Genomic DNA, 24,881 nt, shown 5'->3' with positions numbered 1-24,881 from the left:
TTGAAACGCCGAACAAAGGCTAGAGAAAGCGACGCGAAAGAGTCAGCTGAAAACAATACGCCTACAATATAACTATAGCCTAACTTTAATCGGCTGGACAGCAATACATCAGCAGAAAGTGTTCACATCGTGATTATGTCTGGGGTCAATTTTAACGTGGAAGAATTAAAATGGGACTCGGGCAAAATGGAAAAGAGCATCAAAATGAAGGTAGACGGAATCGTCTGGGTTAAAGGTAAGATCTGGAATGCCATTTTTGTATAAGCGCCTTTCGTAGTAAAGCTTTAATATACTTTAAAATGCTGTAGAAGGCTGTAATAAAAAAAAACATCATACGGTATTCCTAGTGAATAAAAACTGAACTTAGATGACTTTTTATCGCCTAGCAAACAGTAACGACCATAGGACAGGCTCTATTCTTTCATAATGCAAAGAAACAACAAACAGTAAATCTAAATGTTTTCAGCGAATAGATCCTTCGAAATTAAACGAAAAAAACATAAATCTGACTTGGTGGTTCTTAATTTGTGGTTAAGTAGCCCAAAGGGGTCCTTGAACAATTTTGGAGGTAATTTTGACAATGAATAGATATGTTGCACAACGTAAAAACTATCTTACATAACTAAATGTTGGAGTTGGTGTAGAAAATCAATCAATCTTTCTCAGGGATAACGATACTTAAAAGGTCAGGAACCACTAAAACCTAGCTAAAGCGTGCCCAACTGTTTTTTTGTTGTAACGCGTTGTGCTTATATTTTTGTTTTATACTGACTTGATGTTTTACTTTCTAGTGCTGGCCCTGGGTAACGCAGGAACGGGAAAAACATGTCTCATAAAAAACTTTTGTGAAAGTAAGTTCAGCCAATGCTACCACGCGACAGTCGGAGTCGATTACGGCTTCAAAGTACAATCAATAAAAGGGATTCCATTACGAGTAAGTTGCGTTTTTTTGAGATAAACGATAGTCGTGTGTATAACGGAGCGCCATTACCCTATGCGATAGGATGGCAAACCACTGACCCGCGGGTAATTAAATGACCCATTACAGATTTTAAACGGACAACTTGTCTGTTTCAGCAAATCTTTGTTATAAGGCACTACCGTTTAAACTAGGGCTTTTCAAACTGAAGGGTCGGTAAGGGTACAGGGCTCAAATAGGTCTAGAAGATATTTTTGATTTCAAAATTTACCTACAACCTTAAAAATTTATTTGCCATAAATATTTAGAAATACTCTACAAAATTATATAGCTTATTCTTAATTTACTACTGTATGGAATTTATCGTTTTTTCCCGTTAAGTCGTTTACGTTTTAGCTACAATTCAAAGGTCCACCTGTGGGATTTATCAGGCGATCGACAGTATTTTGACGTCAGAACTGAATTGTACGGAGGAAGTGACGCATGCTTCATCGTTTTTGACGTCACAAACCGCACATCGTTTGAAAGCCTTGGTACGTACAAGATACATTGGCACAGATGCCCAGTTCACTGTACTTTTATAATTTTACACCCCTACTGTAGTGTAGAGTGTAGACGAATATAGAGATGAAAAGCCGTTGCTTTTATGATATTTTTTTTATATAAACTAGCAGTGGGTAGGATGTCCGATAATATCGGACCAAGTTATAGTAGGTATTGAATCGTCATTAACCATCGCTAGACCGAGCGTTAGCTTTAAAGCTATTTAGTAGGAATAAAAACGAACTGCTTCCTAACATTCACAAATGTTACGATTTTGGTTCGGCGGTTTCAAACAATTTATTTCGCCGACAGCTATATAAAGTACCCTATGTAACTTTCAACGTTATACTTTAGTTGGCCATTTAGTCTTGTAACAGGAGCGTTATTTTTTGACAGACAACTGGCTTCGAGAGTTGGGAAAGTTCGGGGCCATAAGTTCGATCGTGGCGGTGGTGGGAAGCAAAGCGGATCTACGGTCAAATGTAAGCGTTTTATTGATGGCAAAGGACACATAGATAATACCCTAATCTATTCTATAGGTTTAAAAAACAGTGTAATGATGGTCGATGTGGAATACAAGGCCCCAACTACAGCCATTACTATAGAAATATTATTTTTATCTAATAATACATCTCTAGCGCCATCTATCGCTTGGCCTAAACGGTTCATGTTTTTTGCTTCAGATCAATTCTCTTTTTAGCTTCAAAATACAATAGCAAGTCATGCTGTTGCTCAGTCTTTGCAATACCTGAAATGTCGGTCATGTTAAACTGCTATATTTAAAACATTAAAAACGCCTTTTTAGCACAACTTACTTTTTAGATAAGTGAATATTTTGGGTGTAACTACATCGCGGTTAGTACTATTTCAGTAGGCCTGCTTAATTTTCACATCTGGAGTCTTTTTGCGAGCGGCACAAATGACAAAACGCCAACCATATCTCTTTTATGTATAGAAGCACTGTGTGACCACGGCAGAGGGTCGAAAGTGGGCCAGTTCGAAAAAGCTTCCCTATTACGAGACTTCAGCTCTTAGTGGCGACGGCGTGGCGAAGCTATTCGACGACCTTCTAAATTCTGTTGTGTCGGCCAAAAAAATCAGCGTTGCGCGACCCTCGACTACTGCATAGCAAACCAGTTTCTGAAAAATATTTCTGGGCACAAATTATGCTTTTAGTTGGGTGTAAAGTACGTTTCCGCTTTCAATTTATTGACATCCGTGCAGGATGGCAGATCTGTATCTTAAAAACGGACTAGAAAGAACTTAAAATAATGATGCACAGGTAGGACGACGGCTTTTGCACTTCGCGTTAATGACTTTAATAATACTACAACTCGTTTTCACATTGCCTAGGTAGAGGTACTCAAGCGGGTGCCATTTTTCATGATCTTGTCGCCAAAATACATTTTTGCTAGATTGGTCAGCCAACAAGTACAGCAAGTGAAATGTAATTTACCGACAATTGTGATAAGTTGATTTTGGCCGAACTAATTAACGAAAGACTAGTAGGGGTGGTCGCAATCCTATTATTTTTACCGTGCCAAGCCAATGTTTGCCAACCACTGTGCGCTAAATAAAAGTCATTTTGGCATTACTGATGCGCTGCGATGCAATAAATTGTCCATTTCTTTTCAAACTGCCAAATTGTGCCAGTTTCAGGCTTAAGATTCAGCAAACTCTTTTCAGGTTTGAAGAATTAAAGTAGTTCTTGGTTTCAGCAAAACATTTTATTCACTCAAAGAAACAAACAAATAATATCAAAAAAACAACGGTGGTCGCTTCTTGCTTTTAAATCTGCAAAAAAAAAAATAAACAGAATTAAATTACCGACAAAACCAAACTTCTGTGCAGCAACTTTGTTTTAATACTTAGCTCATAGCGATGCGAGTTTATCAGTCATTAAAATCAGACAGGGATAACTTTAGTGTAATCATAGCCAAGAAAACAGTAAAACCTTACAAGTTAACAAAATTCTCACCAATTCAAAGTCTGATGCATATGCTGTTTGCAGCGACGAAACCTGTAATATAATAATAATGGTTAGGTTTGGAGCACTCTAACTTGTTATACAAATAACAATCAGCCGAAATGGCTTGCTCATAGCGATGCGAGATTTTTCAGTCACATATATCAGACAGGGATAACTTTAGTGTAATCATAGCCACGAAAACAGTAAAACCTTAACACACAAGTTAACAAAATTCTCACCAATTCAAAGTCTGATGCATAAGATGTTTGCAGCGACGAAACCTGTAATGTTATACTAATGGTTAGGTTTGGAGCACTCTGGATTGTTATACAAATAACAAGCAGCTGAAATGGCTTGCTCATAGCGATGCGAGATTTTTCAGTCACATAAATCAGACAGGGATAACTTTAGTGTAATCATAGCCAAGAAAACAGTAAAACCTTAACACACAAGTTAACAAAATTCTCACCAATTCGAAGTCTGGTGCATATGCTGTTTGCAGCGACGAAACCTGAAATGTAATAATAATGGTTAGGTTTGAAGCACTCTGGATTGTTATACAAATAACAAGCTGAAATGGCTTGCTCATAGCGATGCGAGATTTTTCAGTCACATTAATCAGACAGGGATAACTTGTTTGTAATCACAGCCAATAAACTAATTCATTTGTAAACGAAAAATATAAATCTTACCAAAAAACATACGACGTTAGAACAGGGTAGACAAAGACATTTCTTCTTTGTTTCGCACATCATTTTTTTTGCAGGACTGCCGCCTTAAACAAAACACGGTGTTGAATATAGTGGTAACCACAACACCGATCAATCGAAGTTTCGAGTATTGCTCATAGCGATGCGAGATTATCAGTCACATGTTTCAGACAGGGATAACTTGATGTAATCATAGCCAAAAAAGGAAACTAATTTCAAAACAAGGTCATATTTACCTGCTTGAGTGGGCGGCAACATTGAACAGTTGTAAGAAACAGGAAAGTTGCTTTTTATATTCTGTAAGACGCAAGATCAATTAAATTTTATGTCTATTAACGGATGAACGGTACAACAAATAATTACCTTTTGCATGTTGAAACTATCTTGCAAACCACATCGAACTTGCAAAGAACTACTAACAGAAACCAAATAAATAACAACGCGGGTTTTAAATTCTAAAGAATTTATTGACAAACGTAAATATAACAAAATAAACGGCACGGGGCGAAAAAAGATCATGATTTAGCGCCAACATGTGGCGGCATTACACGAAAAACGAACGTGGGTTTGCTGTTAACTGTGCGCTGTTATTGTTGCACTGTACAAGTCGCGGATAAGAGACGCCGATTTATTCAAGAAAGCGTTCGGTGGATGAAATTTGATTCTTGTCGGCGTCTGGCGGCGCGAGCGCTGGAAAATAAAACGGGGTTAGAAGAAATCCAAAAAGCAGTTTGTCTAAAAATAAAATTTAATTAAGTAAAAGATAAAACTATATTAAACAAAAAACGATATTCATTTAGATAGAGAAAACTTAGCACTATGGCAAAAGAGCATTTCCACCAATGCTAACGTAATTGCTTGTTTTACTTTTAGCAACGCTTAACCAAACTTGGAAATGCGGTTACTTCAAGCAATGAAATGCTGTTAACATTAGCTTGTTTTTAAAGGTGAAAGAGAGAAAAGAATTTATTAAATCTGATTTTTTTATTTTCTAGCCCATGTCAACGTGATCTATTGTTCACTGTTCGATTGAAATGTGCCTTCGCATACAAATGCTATTGTTGTGTTTCGCTTTAGCAATCCCATTACCCGTTGTCGCCAAGAGATCCTGTCGACAATCCATTTCTTTCCGTTTGTCAACTTGCCAAGCGGCGGTGTTCGGCAGCAAGGGGAGCGGAAAAGTATTGTGGGTGGGCGGGAAAAGGTGATGTTAAAAAGAGTGAGTGCGACCCCCATTGTGACAGCAAAATTAATAGAGCTTACATTAACAAAAAAGCTGCGCTACCGTTTACAGACGCTGAAAAGGCTATAGGGTTAAAAGAGCTATCATAATCTTTTTACAACTGAACATTTAAACTGTACATAAGAGAAAAGGGTTTTAACATTTTTTTTGTAAATTAGTCTAACACATTAAAAGTTTCCCAAACAAAATAAGAACTAAATTTATTAGGCCCGAAGGCGTGGCCACACACACACACTGTCTCTCTCAAGGCCTGATGAACGTCTGCATTCAAAAAGCAAAAACAGTTCTTGAGTTTTGCGATTGACAGAAAGATTTTTTACAAACACACAGCTGCCACCAAGATTCTACCACCATAGAAGTTGAGAAACTGATTTTGGAAAGAACGCGCAGCTAATACTGGGCTGTGTTTGTGTGATGCTTCTTGTCTTAACGGTTTAGGGGGTAGTTAAAAGACACATCCCAGTAGAAGATTTAAACGCAGTTTTGTATTGTGCAAGAGTTAAATGTTGATTTGTATCCAGGGTTTTTAACCCTTCTCTACCAGTTTTCCAGTATTTTTTTTAGTTTTGTCTTTGAGAAGGGTATTTATTATCTTAAATCTTAGCATAGTACACAATTTACAATGTACCAAACAATCTTACCTTTCGGCTAGTAGTCGTGATACCCATGGTAGGCACCGTGGAATTGCCCACGGTGACCGTACCAATTAATATGGCTTGTAGGAGTTCTGGTGTCCCCCCATCCCCCGCCTCGGCGCCTTGCCATACCCTCCCGGCCCTGAAAACAACATTTAAATGTGGTTAGCACAACAAGCCCTTCACAATAAAACCTGAAAAAAAAGGTGTTAGGAATAAAAGTAAAAAGAAATTTCAGAAACTGTTAAATTTGATATTTAAGTGCAACCAAGCCGTGTAAAACAATCTTGCTACAGAGTTTGAAATTTCTTAACAATAAAGTAGAAATGAGAAAGTGGGGCGGCTCACTTTCGATCCCTTACCTCCACCACCATAACCGCCCTGGAATCCGCCATAATTACCATAACCCCCTTGCCCGTACCCCCCACCACCATAACCACTGTAGCTGTCATAGCCGCCGCCGTACCCGCCGCCATAACCACCACCGTAACCTGGAAGACAAAAAGAGACAAGTTTTAGTTGAGGTGTGTCAGAGTAACACTGTTATATAAACATAGCATTTAACGTTATAGTAATTCATATTAGGTTACAGCAGTATACTTCATTGTTTGCAAAAATTACTAAGACATTATTTTAAAATTTACTTACCACCCCCATAACCACCAGGACCTCCCCAATTTCCTGAAAAAAAGATAGAACCACATTATTTATCAAATCGCCTAACAAATAGCTTTTTTTTAACTCTTGGAAACTAATTGACATGTAAATTAATCTTAACATTAAAAAATGCCTTCCTTTACCTCTATTCATGCCCCCCATGCCACCTCTTCCCATAAAACCTCCTCTGCCTCTTTCAAGTTGCTGTTGAGCTTCTTTGACATCAATCTAAAAAATATAACCAGTTAAAAACATGATCAAGCCTTAACAAGAAAATTTTATTGAAGTTGAATGCTCATTAGAAATAGGTTCAACAGAAAGTTTTCAGACCTGGATAACTTTTCTAAAAAATAATCATTGCAACATATTAAAGCGTTGTAAATTTGAACACTGTCACACCTTTTTGCCATCAAGCTCTTGAGAGCGCTCTGCACAAGCAAGCTTCAGGCAGCCATCTTTTTTATAGGTAATGAAACAAAAACCACGTTTTTTGCCAGTAGTTTTGTCAGTGGGTCTTTCAAAGACTTCAATCTAAATTAAAGAATATGGTTGTTAAAGTTTGGACCATAATGTATCAAAATTGAGCTGTTGGTTTGACATTCTTACTTCTCCAAATTGGCTGAAGTGTTCTTTAATAGTATCATCTTCCGTATCTGTGCTGATGCCACCAACAAATACTTTTCCATCTTTTCGTTGCGCTTGGGCTTTCTTGGGGTCAATTTTTCTCCCATCAAGCCAATGTTCTTTGCCTTTTATAACCTGCAATCGGCAAATGTAAAAAAATTCAACCAATGTTTACAGAATAGCATAAAGGGCCCCAAAACTATATTGTTACTAAACCAGTGTTACCAATGACTAATAGGAATGGGATTAACTATTAATTAAAATAAATAAAAGTGCAATTAATGAGTAAAACAATCACACCTAGGGATTTCCAGACCCTTTTCTAGAAAGATGTGCAAAATTTTATTAGGTTTGTAAAAACAATTTCAAGTGTAACTGTTTTCTGTTTGAATATTTAGTCACACAAGCATATAAAAGGCAGGGGGAACATAACAGAAAAAAATATATACCTCATCAACCGATGCAGGATCTTTAAAAAGAACAAAGCCAAAGCCTCTGGATCTTTCGGTTTTGCTGTCCTTCTTGATTGTACAGTCAACAACCTCGCCATATTTGGAAAAGTACGCTTTCAGGTCAACTGAAATGAAAAATTAGGATTAAAAATTGCACAAATTCCATTGAGCTTAAAATCTAGGTTTTTGTCTGGCTCATTGCGAAGCTACAAGGAATCCACAAAAATAGTTCAGATGACGAAAAAATGTGTAATCATGGCCAACAAATAATTCTCAACAAAAATTAAAGAAACAAAATCAAACAACGTACCAATGTGAGTGTCCCAGGAAAGGCCACCAACAAACATCTTTCTGTTATAGAAATAAAAAAGTGTTTAAAAATGATGAAGATAATATTTTAATTAAAGAAATCATAAAATAATTATTTTAACTTCATATAGCTCAGTTTTAAGGATTCAGCAATCAATCGACAAGGTTTAATGACAGCAGGCAACTGTCGCCAAGCCAAAGTCTGACGCAAATTACAAACATCATTGCTATGAACATTTAATGGCACATAAAATAAATAATTTAATAAGTTTACTGTTTTGGAACCTGGTCTAGAATCCTACAACATTTTTGGGGGGATTTATGGCTAAAAATATTTGGGTCAGGGTGGGAGTTTGATTTTGGGGTTGGTACAAGTATTGTTATATTTATTCTCATTTCTTCGTTGCAATTTAGATTTTAACAATTCGTTTGGTTACCGTAAAAAAAGCGTTGGGATTTACTTGGAGACCAATGGTGGCTGGTGGTACAACAAAGGCCATTGCAATAAACAAAAGGCATAAATAGCTTTGAAAAATATCATGGAAAGACTAACGTTTAATAGTCTGATAAATTATTTTTATTAGTTTTGCTTTTGAATGTTCAAAATGTACAAAATACACAACCCACGGGCAACTACTTTGCAAATCCAGTTTAGGTCAAAAAGAACTTGCAAACAGCTTAAAAATCTTTGGTTATTCACTAAATAAAAAGATAACTCACGCATCGTTGTCTTCGGTTGCGTTAATTAAACCGCCTTCTTCCGGTTCCTTCTTTTCATCTTCCTTTGGCTTTTCTTCGCTGTCATCTTGAGCAGCTTCCGTTTCGGCAGTGTCGCCATTAGTTTGCTGTTCGGCATCGCCTTCACCTTCACCCTCACCCTGTTCAACCGGTGCGGCTTCATCACCGTTAGCTTCCTCTTTTTGCTGTTCCAGTTCAGCTTCTTGCGTTGCTTCCTGGGCGATTTCGGGTTCCTGCGGCTCTTCAAGATTAACTTCGGCCTCGGTAGGAGCCTCTGCGTTATCGGCCATTATTTCGGATTACTATTTCGATTTAATACGAGCTTGAAAAAGTCGGAATGACAGACGAAGCACCTCTTCAAGTAAATTCTGCGACAAATGGCGCCGATCCTTTCATGAGCCATGTGACGGCCACGCCAAAGAACACGTGACCTCATCGGCGCCCTCTGATTGGTTGCCGCTCTCACGCGCATGCGCATGGCGTGGTTTGCCTTCTTTCCTCGCCAGTCAATGGAGAAGAAAGCGCGTCTTGCGAAAAAGAACAACGTGGACCTGAGACCGGCGTCTGTCAGGACGCGGGAAAGGCGGGGTTCGTGGAAAAATTCGCGACCACGCATTACCGGTCGTCTCAAGCCGACACCCGATCTCTTAGTAGGTCACTACACTAAAGGTTAATTGGGTAAACGGATTACCATTAGGAAAATTGACGCAAACGCTTCTCATCTGTAATAATAAAGCGTTGGTATTGTCTTTATAAATTGCAATAAAAGATGGTTATTTGACTTCTGCTAGCATTGTTCTCTCAACATAAAGACTTGGTTACTAGCCAAGTGGTTATGCGCTATCGGTAAATTGCGCTTATGTTTATGCACCGTACATAAACCACACCTTTTTCTGATTTTATTATAAATTTGGCAACTCGTTGTGTAGGTTTACTCGTTATGATTTAATGAAATGTTTAGTTTAGTGTTGATGCTTCGTATTTTTTATTAAAACTAACTTAATTAAAGTTTCAAGCTGCCAACGACTAGCTAGGCAAATAAAATTTGCTATCGCACGTGTTTTCGTTCTGAGTTGGCAGAGGTCGCCGACGGTCAAATAAATTACAGCTAAGCAAAACCACGATTTGACACTGCACAAAGCACAACAGAGTACTTGCAGTACATAGAATATTGTAAGGGCAGATGTATGTCATAATTATTCAAATATCTATGCCGTAATTTTGAGATGCTATTTTTGAAAGGTATGTAATTGTTATCTAGAAATATTTATGGTGAACTTGCAACAAACGCTTAGGGTTTGCTTGTAGGTCCAAAACTTTCAGGTGCTCATTGCTACATCATTAAAAACAACTAGAAAAGCAATTGCCTCAAATTAAAGCGCCTTTACAATTAGATACAAGTACAACCAAACCAGTCACATTTATGCTGACAAATTGTAGCAATCAGTGAATATCAAACTCCATAAATTAAAAATCGGTTGTATTCTGATATTATCTTCTGTTTGACTTTCAAAATGCTCAACTGTTCACTACACTAACTGGCTGCGTTTTAAAATAATGGTTTAGCAGTACAGATTGAATTAACGCAAACAATTTATTATTCTCTATGTAATTATGGATATTACAAAAACAGTCAGTACCAGTTATATAAAGCATTTGTCTGTCAAAAGGGTGGCAGCAGAATGCTTGACCAACTGAAGACCGGCCATTAAACAAAAACAATTGTAAATAAACACAAAACAACTGCAAAACGTCAAAAAAAATTAAAAGAACCACGAAAAACATACCATTTCGTTTAATCTCAATAACAAAGTCAGATACATTTGTTAGTTACCTATAAAACATATATTCGGTGGCAAAAGGAGCGAACACTTTCCAACACATTAAACTGTCCATAAAACGTTGAAACAAACATAAAGTATATAAATGTTAAACTTTGTGCAATTGACACTCTTCCAAACCGGCACTCCCTATACTGCATATATGTAAAAAATATATCAGGAAATATCAACCACTGAAGAGTATTGTCAAGATAACCCACGCAAAAAAGGTGTAATAATGTTGAATAGTTAAATAATCTAAGTATTTTGTCTTGGACAAAATGGAAATTTAAATGGTTTTAAATTTGCAAATGTCACCAATCAGGACATCTTATATTGAAGCTATAAAAAGAGAGAGCAAATAGAAAACTTTCTGCAAAATAAATTTTTGGAATAAATAAAAAAAGACTTTGTTATTTGAAGAAATGCCCGGTACAAACATATGTAAACTACACATATTGTCGATATTTTCAACCAGGACACATCTTAACAAATAAAGCATTTGGGTTACATACCCTAAATTGCATTTAAAAAAATATATCAGATTCTATCTTAACACCTAAAAATTAGGTCTTCAGACATTCGTAAAAATGTTTTATGACGGACAGCATACCATACAGTTTTAGAAGACATGTTTTCACCACTGGTTATACTCTAAGTGTTGTATTATGTATCCTAAAATGATTTTCTTAAGTTCATCAAATTCTTAGGCAAGAAGGAACTTAAATGAGGCGCAATGGCCAACTGGTGACTGAAAGAGGAAAAAAATAAACAATTTAATAATCACAAAACACATTTTACAACCTAATATACAGATATTGTTAGCGAAACAGTTCTTTTGAGTTCTAAGAATTAGGCAGCAGTTACGTAAACAAATTACATGTGTTTATGGTAATTTAGGAATATATTTTCAAAATACAGAAGATATCTATCTTGTTGCCAGTTAAATTTATTTTGTTTTCTTTTAAAACGCCCGTAGGAAAAAAACATGTGAAATATTTGCAGTGCAATGAAAAAGGGAAGGGGGGGCGTCGATGCCATTTGAGTCCACAAGCAGCAGAATCAAAAAGTCGTCCGGTTGTCGAAATTTCGTTAATGTTTCCCAATCCCCGGGCCTTTTGAGATAGGGGCAAAAACGTGTGCACCTTCGGTTTTCACTGTCGAAAACATGCAACAAAAAATGGTCCAAGCAGGCCATTCGAAAATTGAGAGGAGGCAACCAAGTCAAGGAGACCACAATCACTGTCACATCTGTCAGCTGTCTTTGGGCAGTCAGTAGTAGTCTGAGGAGTAGGCAGTTTGTTCAGTTGGATGAGGACGACGGGGCAGCGGCGTTTGTGTCTGTCTTTCGTGGCGGCATGCGCTCGTTGACCCGATCCAAGCCCTTGGCTTCTTCGAACGACCGGATGCCAGTTGCAGGGTCCACGCCACTGATAGCTGCGCGAAATTGTTCAGACATTTTACAAAAAGCACTAAAATATTCAATAGAAAGAGAGTGGCCCAAATAATAGATAAAAGATTCATTCTTTTATAAGCAAACGTTTCGGCAAGTGCTTTTGCCATCGTCAGAATGAATCTTTTATCTATTATTTGGGCCACTCTCTTTCTATTGAAGATAATGAACAGATCCGTGTTTAGTGTTCCTCACTAAAATATTTATTTCTAATAATAACATATAAAATCACTTGTTTTCCTATTATACAAGGACAAAATTGTATAATTATATAGGGAAATTGCTCTATTCCATAAAAATCACTTAATCATACTGCCTTTCATTTCGTAAATAGATTCATATTTTGAAAACACAAAGTATTTAAATAGAGCAGTTGTTAAAACAACAACATGTTTTATAAAGCTTGTTTATATTAGTCAGCAATCCTATAGGTGATTTTTTAACTCTGTTTTTAGTGCCATGGCTAATTTTACTCAGTTGATTTTTTTAACATTTGACTGGTAATTGTGAAATAAAAAAATTTCTAGCGTTGTGATATTTTCCCTAGTGTTGTAAAAAAGTTTTTTTAACAAACAAAAATAATCTGACGAAAACTTTTTTAGTCAACTACAATAAAGAAATTAACTTTTAGAACTTTTAGTTAATTTCGAAGATAAATGTTATGTTTGCTCCATCCTTATATATATCTTATATATAAATGGGTGATCTATTTCCTGTCATACTAGCCTTTGGGAATTAGCTTAGGTCAGTATGCTTAAATTATTTAAAATAAATAAAAGTCTCTTTAGAACTAATACAGATATTTTTGTCAATAAGAGACAAAAAAGGAGGAAGATTTATACTGCATTTTTCACCGTTTTGAAGAGATGTAGCTCCACCAGACAAAACACCCATAGGTAGCATTCCCGAAGGCGTGAGTCCTTTCAACTCCAGAACAGTTTCACTCTCCTTCCTATAAGCCAAGAAAACATTAAGTCAGCAACAACATTAAATTTAAAGTTAAAACCATTGTTAAAGGAAATTTGGGGTCAAATGCCCTCTTTAAAATAATTGTCATATTAAACCAAGACATACACTGCCAATTGGCAAAAAATAATCTATGCAATAAGCTTAAGTTTCTAAGACAATATAGATCACATAATAAGGAGCACTTAACATGCAAATATATGCAAGAAGCTAATACTCAAACGATCTATATTCATGGCTCATATACTAAAACTAAACTTATATTTTTACTACCAGCAGGTTACTTATCTATCAGTGTATCTGTGATATATTATCTACCTGCCTTCTTAATTAACTATGCAATGTACCTTTATCTAAAATACTAATTTAAAAGAAAGTGACAACCTAATTCTGTTTCTCTTCTAACCGTAAGTTCTGCTACAATGTTTAACTAGAAGGTTGAAATTAACTATCACACAAGTAGCATACATTACAGTAAAAATGTATGATATTATCTGCAAAGCTTATAATGATTGGTATAAACTTAAAATGAAATCTCATGGTAAAAAATCATTATTATTTATTCTCTTGTAATAATCATAAAAATCTGCACTAGAGACAACATCAGTGTTGAAAGTCTTGTTAACAGAATGGCTGGCTAACAACAGCACTCTATCCAATTCTGCGTTTATCAACAGACTTTTTTCCACTAAGCAAAGTGTCTCTTGTTACCTCAAAACCTCAAAGAACTTTGCCATTTTACCAATGGCCAACACTTTTCTTCTGAGTGCCTGCTGGTTTCTCCTCTTCACCTTTTCACTGTCACTAAGCTCCATTTCTACACAAGTGAAAAAACATTGATTTTGTAGTATTCTATCAATAAAATAGTACAGCAGAGTACTTTTTTAATTTTGTAATAAGCATTTTCGTTTAAATTGACAAACAACAAACCACTTGAAGGTTTAGAGAGCATAGCAGAAGTATGATCACCTCCTTAGCCATTTTGGTTTACATTTTGGAAATGTTGCTAATTTAGAATTTGAAGTTTTTGTCCAAACACCATGTCAGTAAAAAAATACTCTGCTGATCAAATGGGTTTTGGTGTTTTTGATGATTGCCGGCATTTCCTGTTTTACCTCAAAACAGAGAATACCCGAGCCATTTTGCCGATCGCCCGAATCTTATTCCGAATCACCTCCTTTCGTGCAGCAGGGTAACCTCCTTGGGGAGCAAAAAGGTGTCATTATTGGGTATAAAGCAATGAAGAGTCTTTTACACAAGGATTAAAACAAACATTCTGCTGATTAACAAAGTATATGTTTTGTTGTTGGGTTTCCCAAAACTACACAGCAAGAAAGACAAACTTCTACACCATTGCTACCAAATCTACCACACACATACACACTATGATGTTTTAGGAGATTGTTTTGCATACAAAGGATAGTATGAAGATGAATTGGATCCTGCAAGTAAGTATCCACATCCACAAACAATTAAATCAACTACTATCCAGCACATGGCTAATTAAAGGGTAAAAATTAATTAAACCTGTAAAAAAGTCTAACAACTATGTTGTTTCATCCCCCATTTTGTGCAAAGATTTCATATATTTAGAAATAGTTAAAAGCATTATCTGACAGTTTTATACAAAATCCTTACCAATTATGTGTTTTATATACACACAATAAACTTCTTAGCTGGATTATTGTTCAACACATTTTTTATGAATGCTTTGAAAATTATAAATCAAGAAGCAATATAAATTAAATAAGAATGAAAAATCAGCCTTTTAACAAATGACAAATCTACCTGCAAGCATATATATCACCGAGGACAAACATTTTTTATGAGGCTTTAGGCACCCGAGTGAGATTGTTGCAAAACAAAAGGGTAATAAAAAAATATTATATTTACTAAAATAGTTGTAAGCATTTAACAAAAAAGCCAAAAATGCAACATTATAAGCAAATTAGATTTTTATTATATTTCACCCAAACGAATTGAAAAAATACAATTGTTGGTTTGTTAAAAAAGAATGAAAAAAATTAGCACCCTAAGTCTATTAATTTACGCTGTAGCACTAAAAAATTGTTGCTATTACAAAAAATGCTCCATTTCCACCATTGTTAGCCATATAAAAGAAAGACAAAGCACACACAGATTAATATAACTCTGGTTGAGTTAGGATAGGATAAAATTGGATAATCTTATGGGGAAATTGCTCTATTCCCCCCCAAAATCTTAACATAATACTGCCTTTCATTTCGCAATTAGACTCATATTTTGAAAACACAAAGTTTTGAAATAAAGGGGAATTGTTGCAAAAACAAGATGTTTCATAAAGCTTGTTTATGTTAGTCAGCAATCCGATAGGTGAATTTCTTAGGGCCATGATTTAATTGTATTCTGTGACCAACTACCAAGTTAAGATACCCAGTTGGTGGAAATTAAACTGTTTGAAGGTGATGGTGTTTCCATTTTGCTGATGAAACCTTTTTTACTAAAAAAATAACATGCTATATAGGAAGTACAAGCAAGACAAATGTGCCAGAAATTCCTCGTTCGGCAAAAAAGCCAGAAAAAAAAACAACTTTGGTAATTACTGAGAAAGAGATTTGATTTGCTTTAAAAAAAAAGAAGCTCATGCGACGATACATTAACATGCGGCACCTTACCTTCAGCACCCTGAGGAGAACCTAACAGGAAATATGATCAATCAGAACCATTCCCCTTTTATTTTACTATTTATAATGTATATTATAGTTCTGTACCCAAATAAAGTGAAAGAGATTGAAAAAAAAAATTACATAACCTTACACCTTAAATATTGGTTTGAAATTATTTTTTTTACCACGTATAAAGCACAAATTAGCACTTAGAAAATAGAGAGTGTAATTAGTAGGCTAGAGATTAGTAAACACTACACTATTATTATCAAAGCAGACCACATGTTATAGTCAACACACATCATATCGCCCACGAAAATATCAGAAAAACACTAGGTGAACAAAACAGGTCATATTGCTTAGTTGCAAGTTTAATACAGTCAGTTTTCTTTCATAATATACTTAAAGGAAATCAATTGGCTTGTATATTGACAATATGAATTGTTTTGTTTACCTTTTGAATCACAATATGAAAAATCGAAGACAAGGTTGTTTTTGCTTCAGGCTACTACATTCCCATACAAGAAGACAAACAGGAATGACAAAAAGAGGTAAAAAGTTCTAGAAAATCCAAACTTGCAAACCACTCTCATACCATGGTTGCTTGTTATCGCAACCGCACCATCTGAGTTTTGACGCTGCAAGTTGGCTCTATGGCTAAACATGGCAGTTCGTTGCAAAAATGCAGCGCTGATTTTCAATTTCTTTGTGAGGTAATCTGTCCATGCAAATCGCAAAAATTGTTGGGCAACAAGTGACAAGTATAATTGATTTGCACTGATTTGATATAATTCTATTTAATTGATATTGATTTTTGATACATATATGAAGTGGCCCAATTCTCTAATTGATAATGAAGATGGCTGTCTATTTCAAAATCACCAAAAAAAAATTTTCTCATTAACAAATTAAAATGAGATACAACGTTTAACAATTACCAATAATATTGCATGACATTCCATACAACCAACACATGTACAAGATATGCCAAAACAAATATGAAAGGCAATAAATTCTTATTCACAAACTTCATAAGTGCCATGTTTGGAACATAACAATGGCAAAAAAAACGTTGATCACAACATTCACCAGCATATTTGGCACTTCAATCCATCCAATGAATTTGCAGTATTTCAATTAACGTATGAAAAAAATAATTTCCTAAAAATTAGTCTAAAATAAAGATGTTAAGATACACCACTAGATGCTGATATAACTGCATTTAAGCTTGATGTGTGGCAAAGGCTCATTCTTAAAATATTGCATGCATTGTTAGTTGCAATGTCTAGAATCTTTTAAACAAATATATATAGCAATTTAGTGTTACAACTTGACTGCACCATCGATCGTGCAATACCATTACAATAAAAATGTTATATTTTGCTTTGCATAAAACAGGGAGGAACACATGTACCTAATATGAACACATGTACCTAATATGAACACATGTACCTAATACATTTAAAGTAAAAGGTTGCTTGTGTGCAGTTAACATATTGCTGTAATTGAAATACTGCAAAGTTCAGTAACCACAAGCAAGGCCCAGACCAAAAGTAATTTATCAAATACTCACTACACAACATTTATGCAATGACTGAGGGCTAGCAATGTGACTAATTGGCCAAAGCAACATGCTGCACACCGTATAGCCTTACCGTTAACCATGCCTGTTTGATAGAAGCAATAACATAAAAAAATAAGGATTAGATCAATTAATGTAGATTTCAGCCACAGCTCTTAGCCAATTACAGGCTATTTTAAGACAAATTGGTAGGTGAATTTCATCAAATTATTTGTATAATGGAATTAAAAATACCAAATTTGTATAATGGAATATAAAATATCAAAGCGTGTTTATTTGACTCAAAAGGATTCTATGCAACTAATGCAACCAATTAAAAAAGATCCCATTTTAAAAACTTTTGCACTCTGCAAAGAAAGTTTTCTTTTTATGAGCTGTTTAACACTATATTTGAACCAGCCCAATACACACAAAAAAAGGCAATTTGCATCAAAAGTGTCAAGCTTTAGCCTAATGATTCTCAGACTAAAAGTGCAGCCCAACTGTCAGATAAGAAGGTAATTTTAAACATTTTAGTCTGACCATCCTACAGAACAGATAAGAGTACGAAATAATGCCTGGAAACTAATTGCAATTAAAATGGTATACGTTGTTTAGCAAAACTTGGTCAATTTTGGATAGGTCACAGTGGCATAAAAACAAATCTCAAATTTTACTCTTTATTATATTTTTTCAAGGTAGCAGAATATATCTAAAATACACTATACGGTTTACATTAGTTGGTAATTGAAACTAAATCATAGTATCCTAGCTCTATTTTTCTGGATGCCTTTATTAATATTTAAAAAAAAACAATCTATTTTATAGCCTGTAGTGTGTTTGTTTTTGTAATTAAAATAATAATAAAATTGAGTTTGGTAAAATTCCAATAAAATTTTCTCATTCTTTCTTTTGTCGATTTGTTTTTTTATTTTTAATGGTGAAATTGTCATTTTACATAAAAGCACTTCGATAGCCATTATAATTTCTGTCTGGCATTAAGGCTAAATGCCGCTGCAATTTTGCCAAGGTGTCTGACGGGTAGCTTTGATCGGCGTGAGATGCCTGAATTATTAACGGCAGTGTAAAAAGTTATGAAAAATGTGTCACTGGTCTGTTACTTTCTTGCCACGGCCAAAAGAGGGTCGGGTCATCAATAATGCATGAAAGGTGACATCGCTTGAGTATCACAATGGCAAGGTGCGATTCGTTTATCCCCTAGGGCTCAGGCGATGGGGCCGTTAAGTGCTAGCACAATTGGACCAGAGAGCTCAAATTCAGCAATAAAAAATTCAGTGTAGCGCCACATGCTTTCTGATAAGTCCAGCACATGGCAGCAGACATCCAGTCGCATTCTGTAGCTGCTGGCTTCATGGTAGTGGTTCATTTTGATGTAAAGTTTGATTTGTGTAAAATTTGCAAAAAAGCTGGCATGCACATATATACTGTTTATTGTGCCTTAAAAACAAAAAGAAACACAAAAACAAGGATGATTTGTGAATTAAAACAAGGGTTGTATAAAGCAGACAGTCCCGGCCCAAAAGGGCCTAGATTTTTTATTTGGTTTCAGTGAGGGTTTAAATTAAAACACCAATTGGCACATGAAGATATTATAAGGGAATTTTTGACTAGAAATCATTGCAGCGCAAATGACATGTTCTTAAATTGACCACCAACAATGCCCAACCGACCAATTATTTCAGGTGGAAACCAGTGGGGGTGACAATTTTACGCTTCAAGGCATCTGAATAAAAATCTCAGGACAAAATCAATGCAAGAATAGCTCTAATGGGGACAGTCGTGAAATATTGATGAGGCAAACAGACAAGTTGTGCAATTGCACAATGGCAAATTATTTCCTGAAGCGTGTAAATGCGAAAATGAAAGTGACTCAATTGTCATTGAAGATCTCTGTGCAGCATGAGGCAATGTGGACGGAGTTTTACAATGAAGGTCTCTGTGCGGCATGAGGCAATGTGGACGGAGTTTTACAATGCAAGACACATACATAAAGCAGATAACATTGAAAATATGGCCAACTTAATGTTTTTAAAAGAAAGTGTTTCCTCCGACATTTGTAAGTGATTGACAATAATGACTTCAAATAGAAGCAAATATTGTTTAGATTTTTCTGTCATATTCATAATCCAAGTCATTTATTTTACATCTTTCTGTCACAAGATAATGTTGGCACTGTTTTATTTTCCATTCTAGGGTTAAAGAAGGATCTTATCAGATTGTAAAAAATGTAAAATGATTGACATTGATTACAATAGAAAAGCCAAAAAAATATTAAAAATGGAAATAGTCGGCATCACAAACATGCCTGGCATGTTTAAAATGTTTAATGCCTAACAAACCACATTGCTTTGTGATTATTTGAAAATAATTCAGTAAGTACTTCAGTATGAATTGTTACAGTCCTTCCACATATAAGCCAACCATAACTAAGGACAAAAGTTGATTCAATTTAAAAAAAAGGTTTGCTGTAGGGAAAATCTGCCTGTCATTTCAGCACAAATGTTTTTTTGATAGGTTAAACTGTTAGTGGAAAGTTGCGAGAAAAACCCACCCTCAAAGTTGTCATCACCCTCTGACATCAACTCCTCGTCAGAACAAATGTTCAACACGTTGACGAGCATCTCAGTCACTAGAAGTACATAACATGCATAAAAATTAGACCTTTACCCTGTTTTGTTTGTATATAAGGCTGTTCATCCCAGTCACTAGAAGTACAAACGAAGCATAAAAATTTTATAAAAGAAGCATAAAAAGACAATTTCCCTATTTTTTGTATAAGGTTGTTTACTTTTGACAAATATGTATTACAATGTGAAAGAAAAGGATACTAATTTTATTTTGATAGAGTCAAAGTTGCCTAACGAAAACTAAACAACTATCAGAAGCGCATAAGTTCTCTAAAGTATAAAGGGTATAATACCGTACCAATAATGAAGTTCCGTGAATTAAAAAAAATGTCTGTTATATTTCTACGAGACTGGACTTCATTTTCAAGAGACGTGCCATGAATAAAATTTAAGTAAAATAAATACACAACTGCTTTTTGGCAGTATTGAATATTGCTGCTGATAATTAAAGGTAAAAAACTAGAACGCTTTTAGAGTTTCCATATATTTGGGATCATATATACACTGGACAACCATGGCTATCCTAAAAGTATTATATTTGTTATATCAAACAATTCCGAGGTTTATGATAAGTACAAGCAAACTGAGACAGCCATAAAACTACAAAGCCCCCAATTTAAAAAAATTGAAATATAGTGAAGAACATGCTTTGATCTTGGGACCACTTGGGGTTTGTGAGAGGATTTAAAGGGCGTGCACAACTTTTATATTATAAGCTGATAAGTTATATCAGTCGGGAGAATATTTTTCTTATAAATTCTGAGATTTATAGTAAGTGGACTTCAAGCCACGACCAATAATACCACAAAGCTGTGAAGTAGGCCTTTCAAGTGCAAGCACTTTTACCAATCGGTCATTTTAGCCTACCCTTCTCCCCGACAAAGGGCAGCGACCAGGTGAAGACGTCCATGAAGTTTGGCAGCCAGTAGGGGTGGGGGGAGCAGTTGAACTGCCGAATGTTCATAACGTTGTTTTCATACTTGAGCACGGCAGCTGGATAGAGCAAGGAGATTGATGTAAATAGCACAACAAGAGTGCTTTGTAAAACTTATCCAATAGAGGTTTTGTCTAACTCAGGGGTCCGTGAACCACTAAAATTTAAAAACGATGTCATAAATTGACATCACAGTACAAATAGACTTCAAAGGTCTGTTGATTTAGGTCCAAAAATGAAAAAGTGAAATGAAGTCTTAATACATTCAGTGGAAAACCGTTTTATTATTAATCAAACGGTTTTCTTAAAAAAAATGATTTCTTCTTAAATATACACTGATATTTCAAGTAGGCCTTCAAGGACCCCCTAAAACTTGTTCATGGAACCCAGTTTAAACAAATACTTGTTGGGCCACTAAAATCAGTGGCAACCTGGTTATGATAATACCTTTCATAACTGTTGTTTTAATCCAATAAAAATGCATGTTTGTTTTAAACTTTTTTAAAAATGGCATACAATATGACCACAGCTTAATCTTGTGTAAATATTGGATTTTTTTAGCAACTACTATTTGAAATAGCAACAAATGAGAACACAAAAAATCTATACCAGTTTATTTTTTTTATTTTTTTATTTAGAGGTTTTGCATGATAGTCTACAAGATATTTTTTTGTGCATATGGTCACAGACAACAAAAACTTTTAACAAATACAGCTATATATTGCCTAAATTTAGTTAGTGTTTAATTAATTGAAATAGAGCAACAAATAAATCTCTTAAAAGCTGGATTTGGTTGTGGAAATACATGAAATAACCCAAAAGAGTTTCACTAACCTTTATTATTATAGACATCGAGGTAATTGGGTGCTGAGAAGATTGTGATAAGTGAGGGGAACCCCGTGACTGTACTCTTCTTGTACATGCGGTACCTAAAAATAAATGTGTCCTTTAATTAATGTTGCACTGAAAATGTTAAAAATGGAAATCACCTTGACCCTTGCAAGACAAATGTCGACCTTAATTCTTGATCAGTAACAGCAAAAATAATCAAGCAAAGCTAGCAATTCAGGTCAGACACATTAACCAGATCTTAAAAGCTTTGCTAGATTATTTTGCTGTCCTTTAATTAATTTAGGTATTTTGTATAAGAATGGTTGTGCAAAATTCTTGTTTATCGGATAAGGAAAAGTAGATTTCATTGGTCATGAATCAATATATAAACTTAAGAACGCAAGCAGTTCTTAAATGTAATAAAAAAATTGGCAGATTTTAAACCAATAAAAAAGGCACCAGCCATGTTTTTGAACACCTACCCTGCATCCTGAGCTTCGTGGGCACGAATGAGGGATAATAAACTGTTGTTCTGAAGAAATTCGCACACAGCATGGTAACTGAAAGAAAAAATAAATCACAGTTTGTCAACTTTAAAATTGCAGACTGATTTTTGCAACCAAATTTTCGACTAAATGAAATAAAATTTTACCAAACTTGGTAAAAAAAATGTTAACAATTGCCTAAATTTTAGTGTCTAGGAAATACAGGACATTTATCTTAAATAACCAAATGTAAAGTTAAGTTGATAAAAGCCAGCCTCAGGGGTTTTATTATAAGTGCAACAACAACTAACTTTCCTATGTTAGCCCTATTTTATGCAGCATGTGCCAGTAATCAGAAAACATAAAAATCCTTTCAGAATTAGGCTGGGTAAAACAAATGGTTGTACTACACTGAGTGGCATCACTCTGCAGGCTAATAAAAAACATTTAATAATACTGTCATAAATGGTCCATGTATTCTGTGGAAAATAGAAAATAATCTATAAACCAGTGTTCTAATGACTTTAGTCAATAACTTGCATTTAAGTCACTGTTTTTAAATGGCTTTCAATTGGCTTTTGGGAAAATGTTTAGACAATTGACTTGGTTGAAATTAAGTGCTTTCATTAGGCATTTTTTCGTAAAATTGAGTTATCCCAATTTCTGCACATAAAACAATTTGCATTGCCTCTATTGCCTTTTTGGTAATCTTTAGTTAAGGTATTGATCAATTATTCTCAGCTGAGTTTACCCAATTTTAACAGCTTATCGCGTAAATTTTATGACATGGACTTGACTTGACTTGCTTTAATTATGACTTGACTTATACTTAAGTTATTTTACAAATGATTTGACTGGGCCTTAACTAATTTTGAAATGACTTGTTTATAACACTGCTATGACGAATGACGGAATAAAAAAAAAGTAATGTGCAAAACACAGATAAAATCTACATCTGAGGGATGCAGAATTTTAACCACTCAGTTTTGTACACACAATACAGTCTTGTGCATCAAAGTTGTTAAAAAGTAGATCTACCTGTAGAAGTAGGAGCACCCTCTGACTGTGTTGTGCGAAAAGTGCTCGTCGTTTGCTTCGTTGCCGAACTCTTCCAGCGGATCTGACCACAAGATGTCGCACATTGGGCCGAAAGCGGGCGGCTCCTTGAAACGATCGAGCTAAAACAAAAGCAAGAAAAATGGAAAAACTAAACAATCGGAAAGCAAGAAGACAGATTGACCAAGATCATAAAAAATCACTGAAAAAATAGGATTTGATTCAGTTGACAGCGGAAGAAACAGTTACAAATATCTTAAGTTATACCATTCAAGTTATAACAAGTTTTTTGTTAAAATAATGATTTTTTTAAATTAATTAAATTAATTATGGTGTTAATAAAATGATACAGAAACGGACAAAATTATATAAATTTCTGAAAATAAATAAAGTCAAAGAAATATTTGCAATTCTTAAACCACCTTTTTAATGTCATCAAGGCTGTGTAGCTCTGGTGAGAGACCCCCATGAACGCACAAGAACTGTTGGTTCATCAAGGCAGCAAGGGGCAGACAGTCGAACCCATCCATACAGGAATCGTACACCTTTTCACTGTACTTAATTTTACCTATACAGTCAAATGAAAGTGCTTAAATTGCAATTTTTTTGTTAAATACATTAACAGTCACCCAAAGTATATATAAAATTACCTATTTTACCTGTACAGTCAGAGGTTAGTGCTTAAATTGCATTTTTTTGTTAAATACATTAACAGTCACCAAAAGTAAATGTGTTCCTATGTATAAAAACCTAGAAAATTAATTAGCGGCGGAATTATACAACAGGTTAAAAGCTGTGATATCTTACTATGTATGGTTTCAGGTCTAAGTAATAATGACCTCGGGTTTACCCGAGAGTGACTTTCTATTTGTTCGCAGGTAATTAAACATAAGGTTTTACAAGACTTATTACAACCGGGTGCTTAATAATTCATCAGCTTTCAAGTTGCAAGGCACAAATGCAGTCTTCTGCATTCAAGCAGTGCAAGAGAGATGTTTTCATAGCAAACACAAAAGCGATAGGCAGCGGCTCATCTGACACTTGTGCACACTCACATTCCAGCTTGAAGGTGAAGTACTCGGTGAGATGCCGACATTCATGATTGCCCCGCAGGAGATGAAGGGTATTGGGGTAGAGGATCTTCAGGGCCCAAAGGTAAAGCACGCACTGGGTAAGAAAAAAAAAAAAAACGTTAACAAAAGTGAAAATTTTGATCACCAAATATACAAGGTTTATTCAAGAATTTCTTGTTCGCCAAAACACTAATCCAATGTTTTACAACCTTTTTTGGCTTGCAGCACCCCACAGAAATTATAAATAGTTCGAGGCACCCTTGTCGTATTATTGGTGAGTGGTGAACTGTAATGTTACAATAAACGAGATTAAAAACAGCATATTAACTGTGCAACAAGGTTAAAAAACCTTTTTAATTTTTGGCACTTATATCCTACACAAAAAAATTTATCAAGAAGCTTACCAATCTAGCAAAAATTGGAATCCTAAAGAATTTGAAATATCTCTTGAGCAATAAAAACGGCACCCTGGTTGAGAACCACTGCCCTAATCTGCTTATGTAAATAATGTAATTCAATCTATGTGCATAAATAAACTAGCAAGTGAATAGCTTCAAACAACTTCAATAAGTCAGGAAAAAAATCCACCAATGTAATTTAGAATAGAGAA

The 24,881-nt window shown here is 35.1% G+C and overlaps 3 protein-coding genes, 1 long non-coding RNA gene and 1 other non-coding gene across 15 annotated transcripts in view; 1 reads left to right on the top strand and 4 right to left on the bottom strand.

Moving 5' to 3' along the window:
* The first annotated feature begins 119 nt into the window (after positions 1-119).
* On the top strand, positions 120-2,972 carry LOC146137570 (dnaJ homolog subfamily C member 27-like). Its single transcript, XM_083394161.1, has 5 exons — positions 120-235; positions 792-934; positions 1,329-1,452; positions 1,859-1,944; positions 2,418-2,972. Exons 1-5 carry the CDS (start codon positions 136-138, stop codon positions 2,589-2,591), a joined length of 627 nt encoding a protein of 208 aa, XP_083250287.1. The 5' UTR covers positions 120-135; the 3' UTR covers positions 2,592-2,972.
* Positions 2,973-3,173: 201 nt separating this feature from the next.
* On the bottom strand, positions 3,174-4,511 carry LOC146137569 (uncharacterized). Of its 5 annotated transcripts, XR_014501408.1 has the most exons (6): positions 4,378-4,511; positions 4,124-4,206; positions 3,901-3,942; positions 3,671-3,712; positions 3,441-3,482; positions 3,197-3,256 (listed from the first exon to the last, which is right to left on the bottom strand). It is a non-coding gene; the product is annotated as an uncharacterized LOC146137569 (long non-coding RNA). The 5 variants fall into 5 exon arrangements; XR_014501406.1 differs by having other exon boundaries at positions 3,174-3,256; positions 3,441-3,712; XR_014501407.1 differs by lacking the exons at positions 3,197-3,256; positions 3,441-3,482 and adding an exon at positions 3,289-3,416 and having other exon boundaries at positions 3,642-3,712.
* Positions 4,512-4,576: 65 nt separating this feature from the next.
* On the bottom strand, positions 4,577-9,166 carry LOC146137567 (uncharacterized). 3 transcript variants are annotated; one of them, XR_014501403.1, is made up of 11 exons: positions 8,782-9,166; positions 8,063-8,103; positions 7,750-7,877; positions 7,283-7,435; positions 7,076-7,207; positions 6,820-6,904; positions 6,668-6,700; positions 6,368-6,510; positions 6,026-6,161; positions 5,231-5,645; positions 4,577-4,831 (listed from the first exon to the last, which is right to left on the bottom strand). XR_014501403.1 is itself a non-coding variant. In XM_083393620.1 (10 exons), exons 1-9 carry the CDS (start codon positions 9,087-9,089, stop codon positions 6,033-6,035), a joined length of 1,152 nt encoding a protein of 383 aa, XP_083249746.1. In that variant the 5' UTR covers positions 9,090-9,166; the 3' UTR covers positions 4,577-5,645; positions 6,026-6,032. The 3 variants fall into 3 exon arrangements, 2 of the variants coding, with proteins under 2 accessions (XP_083249746.1, XP_083249747.1); XM_083393620.1 differs by having other exon boundaries at positions 4,577-5,645; XM_083393621.1 differs by lacking the exon at positions 5,231-5,645 and having other exon boundaries at positions 4,579-4,831.
* LOC146137568 (small nucleolar RNA SNORD16) lies at positions 8,191-8,290 on the bottom strand. The gene has a single exon (XR_014501533.1). It is a non-coding gene; the product is annotated as a small nucleolar RNA SNORD16 (small nucleolar RNA).
* A 1,208-nt stretch (positions 9,167-10,374) lies between the features above and the next one.
* Positions 10,375-24,881, bottom strand: part of LOC146137566 (protein phosphatase 3 catalytic subunit alpha-like) — a 36,182-nt gene continuing 21,675 nt past the window's right edge. Inside the window, exons 5-16 of one of the 5 annotated variants that reach the window (XM_083393933.1) lie at positions 24,254-24,365; positions 23,621-23,766; positions 23,181-23,320; positions 22,140-22,217; positions 21,661-21,755; positions 20,760-20,885; positions 19,817-19,894; positions 17,339-17,350; positions 16,279-16,401; positions 14,154-14,238; positions 12,927-13,024; positions 10,375-12,056 (exon numbers count right to left, since the gene is read on the bottom strand). In XM_083393933.1, the coding sequence (XP_083250059.1) occupies positions 11,923-12,056; positions 12,927-13,024; positions 14,154-14,238; positions 16,279-16,401; positions 17,339-17,350; positions 19,817-19,894; positions 20,760-20,885; positions 21,661-21,755; positions 22,140-22,217; positions 23,181-23,320; positions 23,621-23,766; positions 24,254-24,365 (1,227 nt within the window). In that variant the 3' untranslated portion in view covers positions 10,375-11,922. Of the gene's footprint in view, positions 12,057-12,926; positions 13,025-14,153; positions 14,239-15,121; positions 15,714-16,278; positions 16,402-17,338; positions 17,351-19,816; positions 19,895-20,759; positions 20,886-21,660; positions 21,756-22,139; positions 22,218-23,180; positions 23,321-23,620; positions 23,767-24,253; positions 24,366-24,881 lie in introns of those variants that run through there. The other 4 variants (XM_083393935.1, XM_083393934.1, XM_083393936.1 and 1 more) reach the window with 4 other exon arrangements.

Source organism: Ascidiella aspersa, chromosome 7 (genome assembly GCF_963924565.1).
Source record: "Ascidiella aspersa chromosome 7, kaAscAspe10.2, whole genome shotgun sequence".
NCBI lineage: Eukaryota > Metazoa > Chordata > Ascidiacea > Phlebobranchia > Ascidiidae > Ascidiella > Ascidiella aspersa.
Note: the sequence above shows the minus strand (reverse complement) of the source record. Positions and strands in the feature narration are given on the sequence as shown.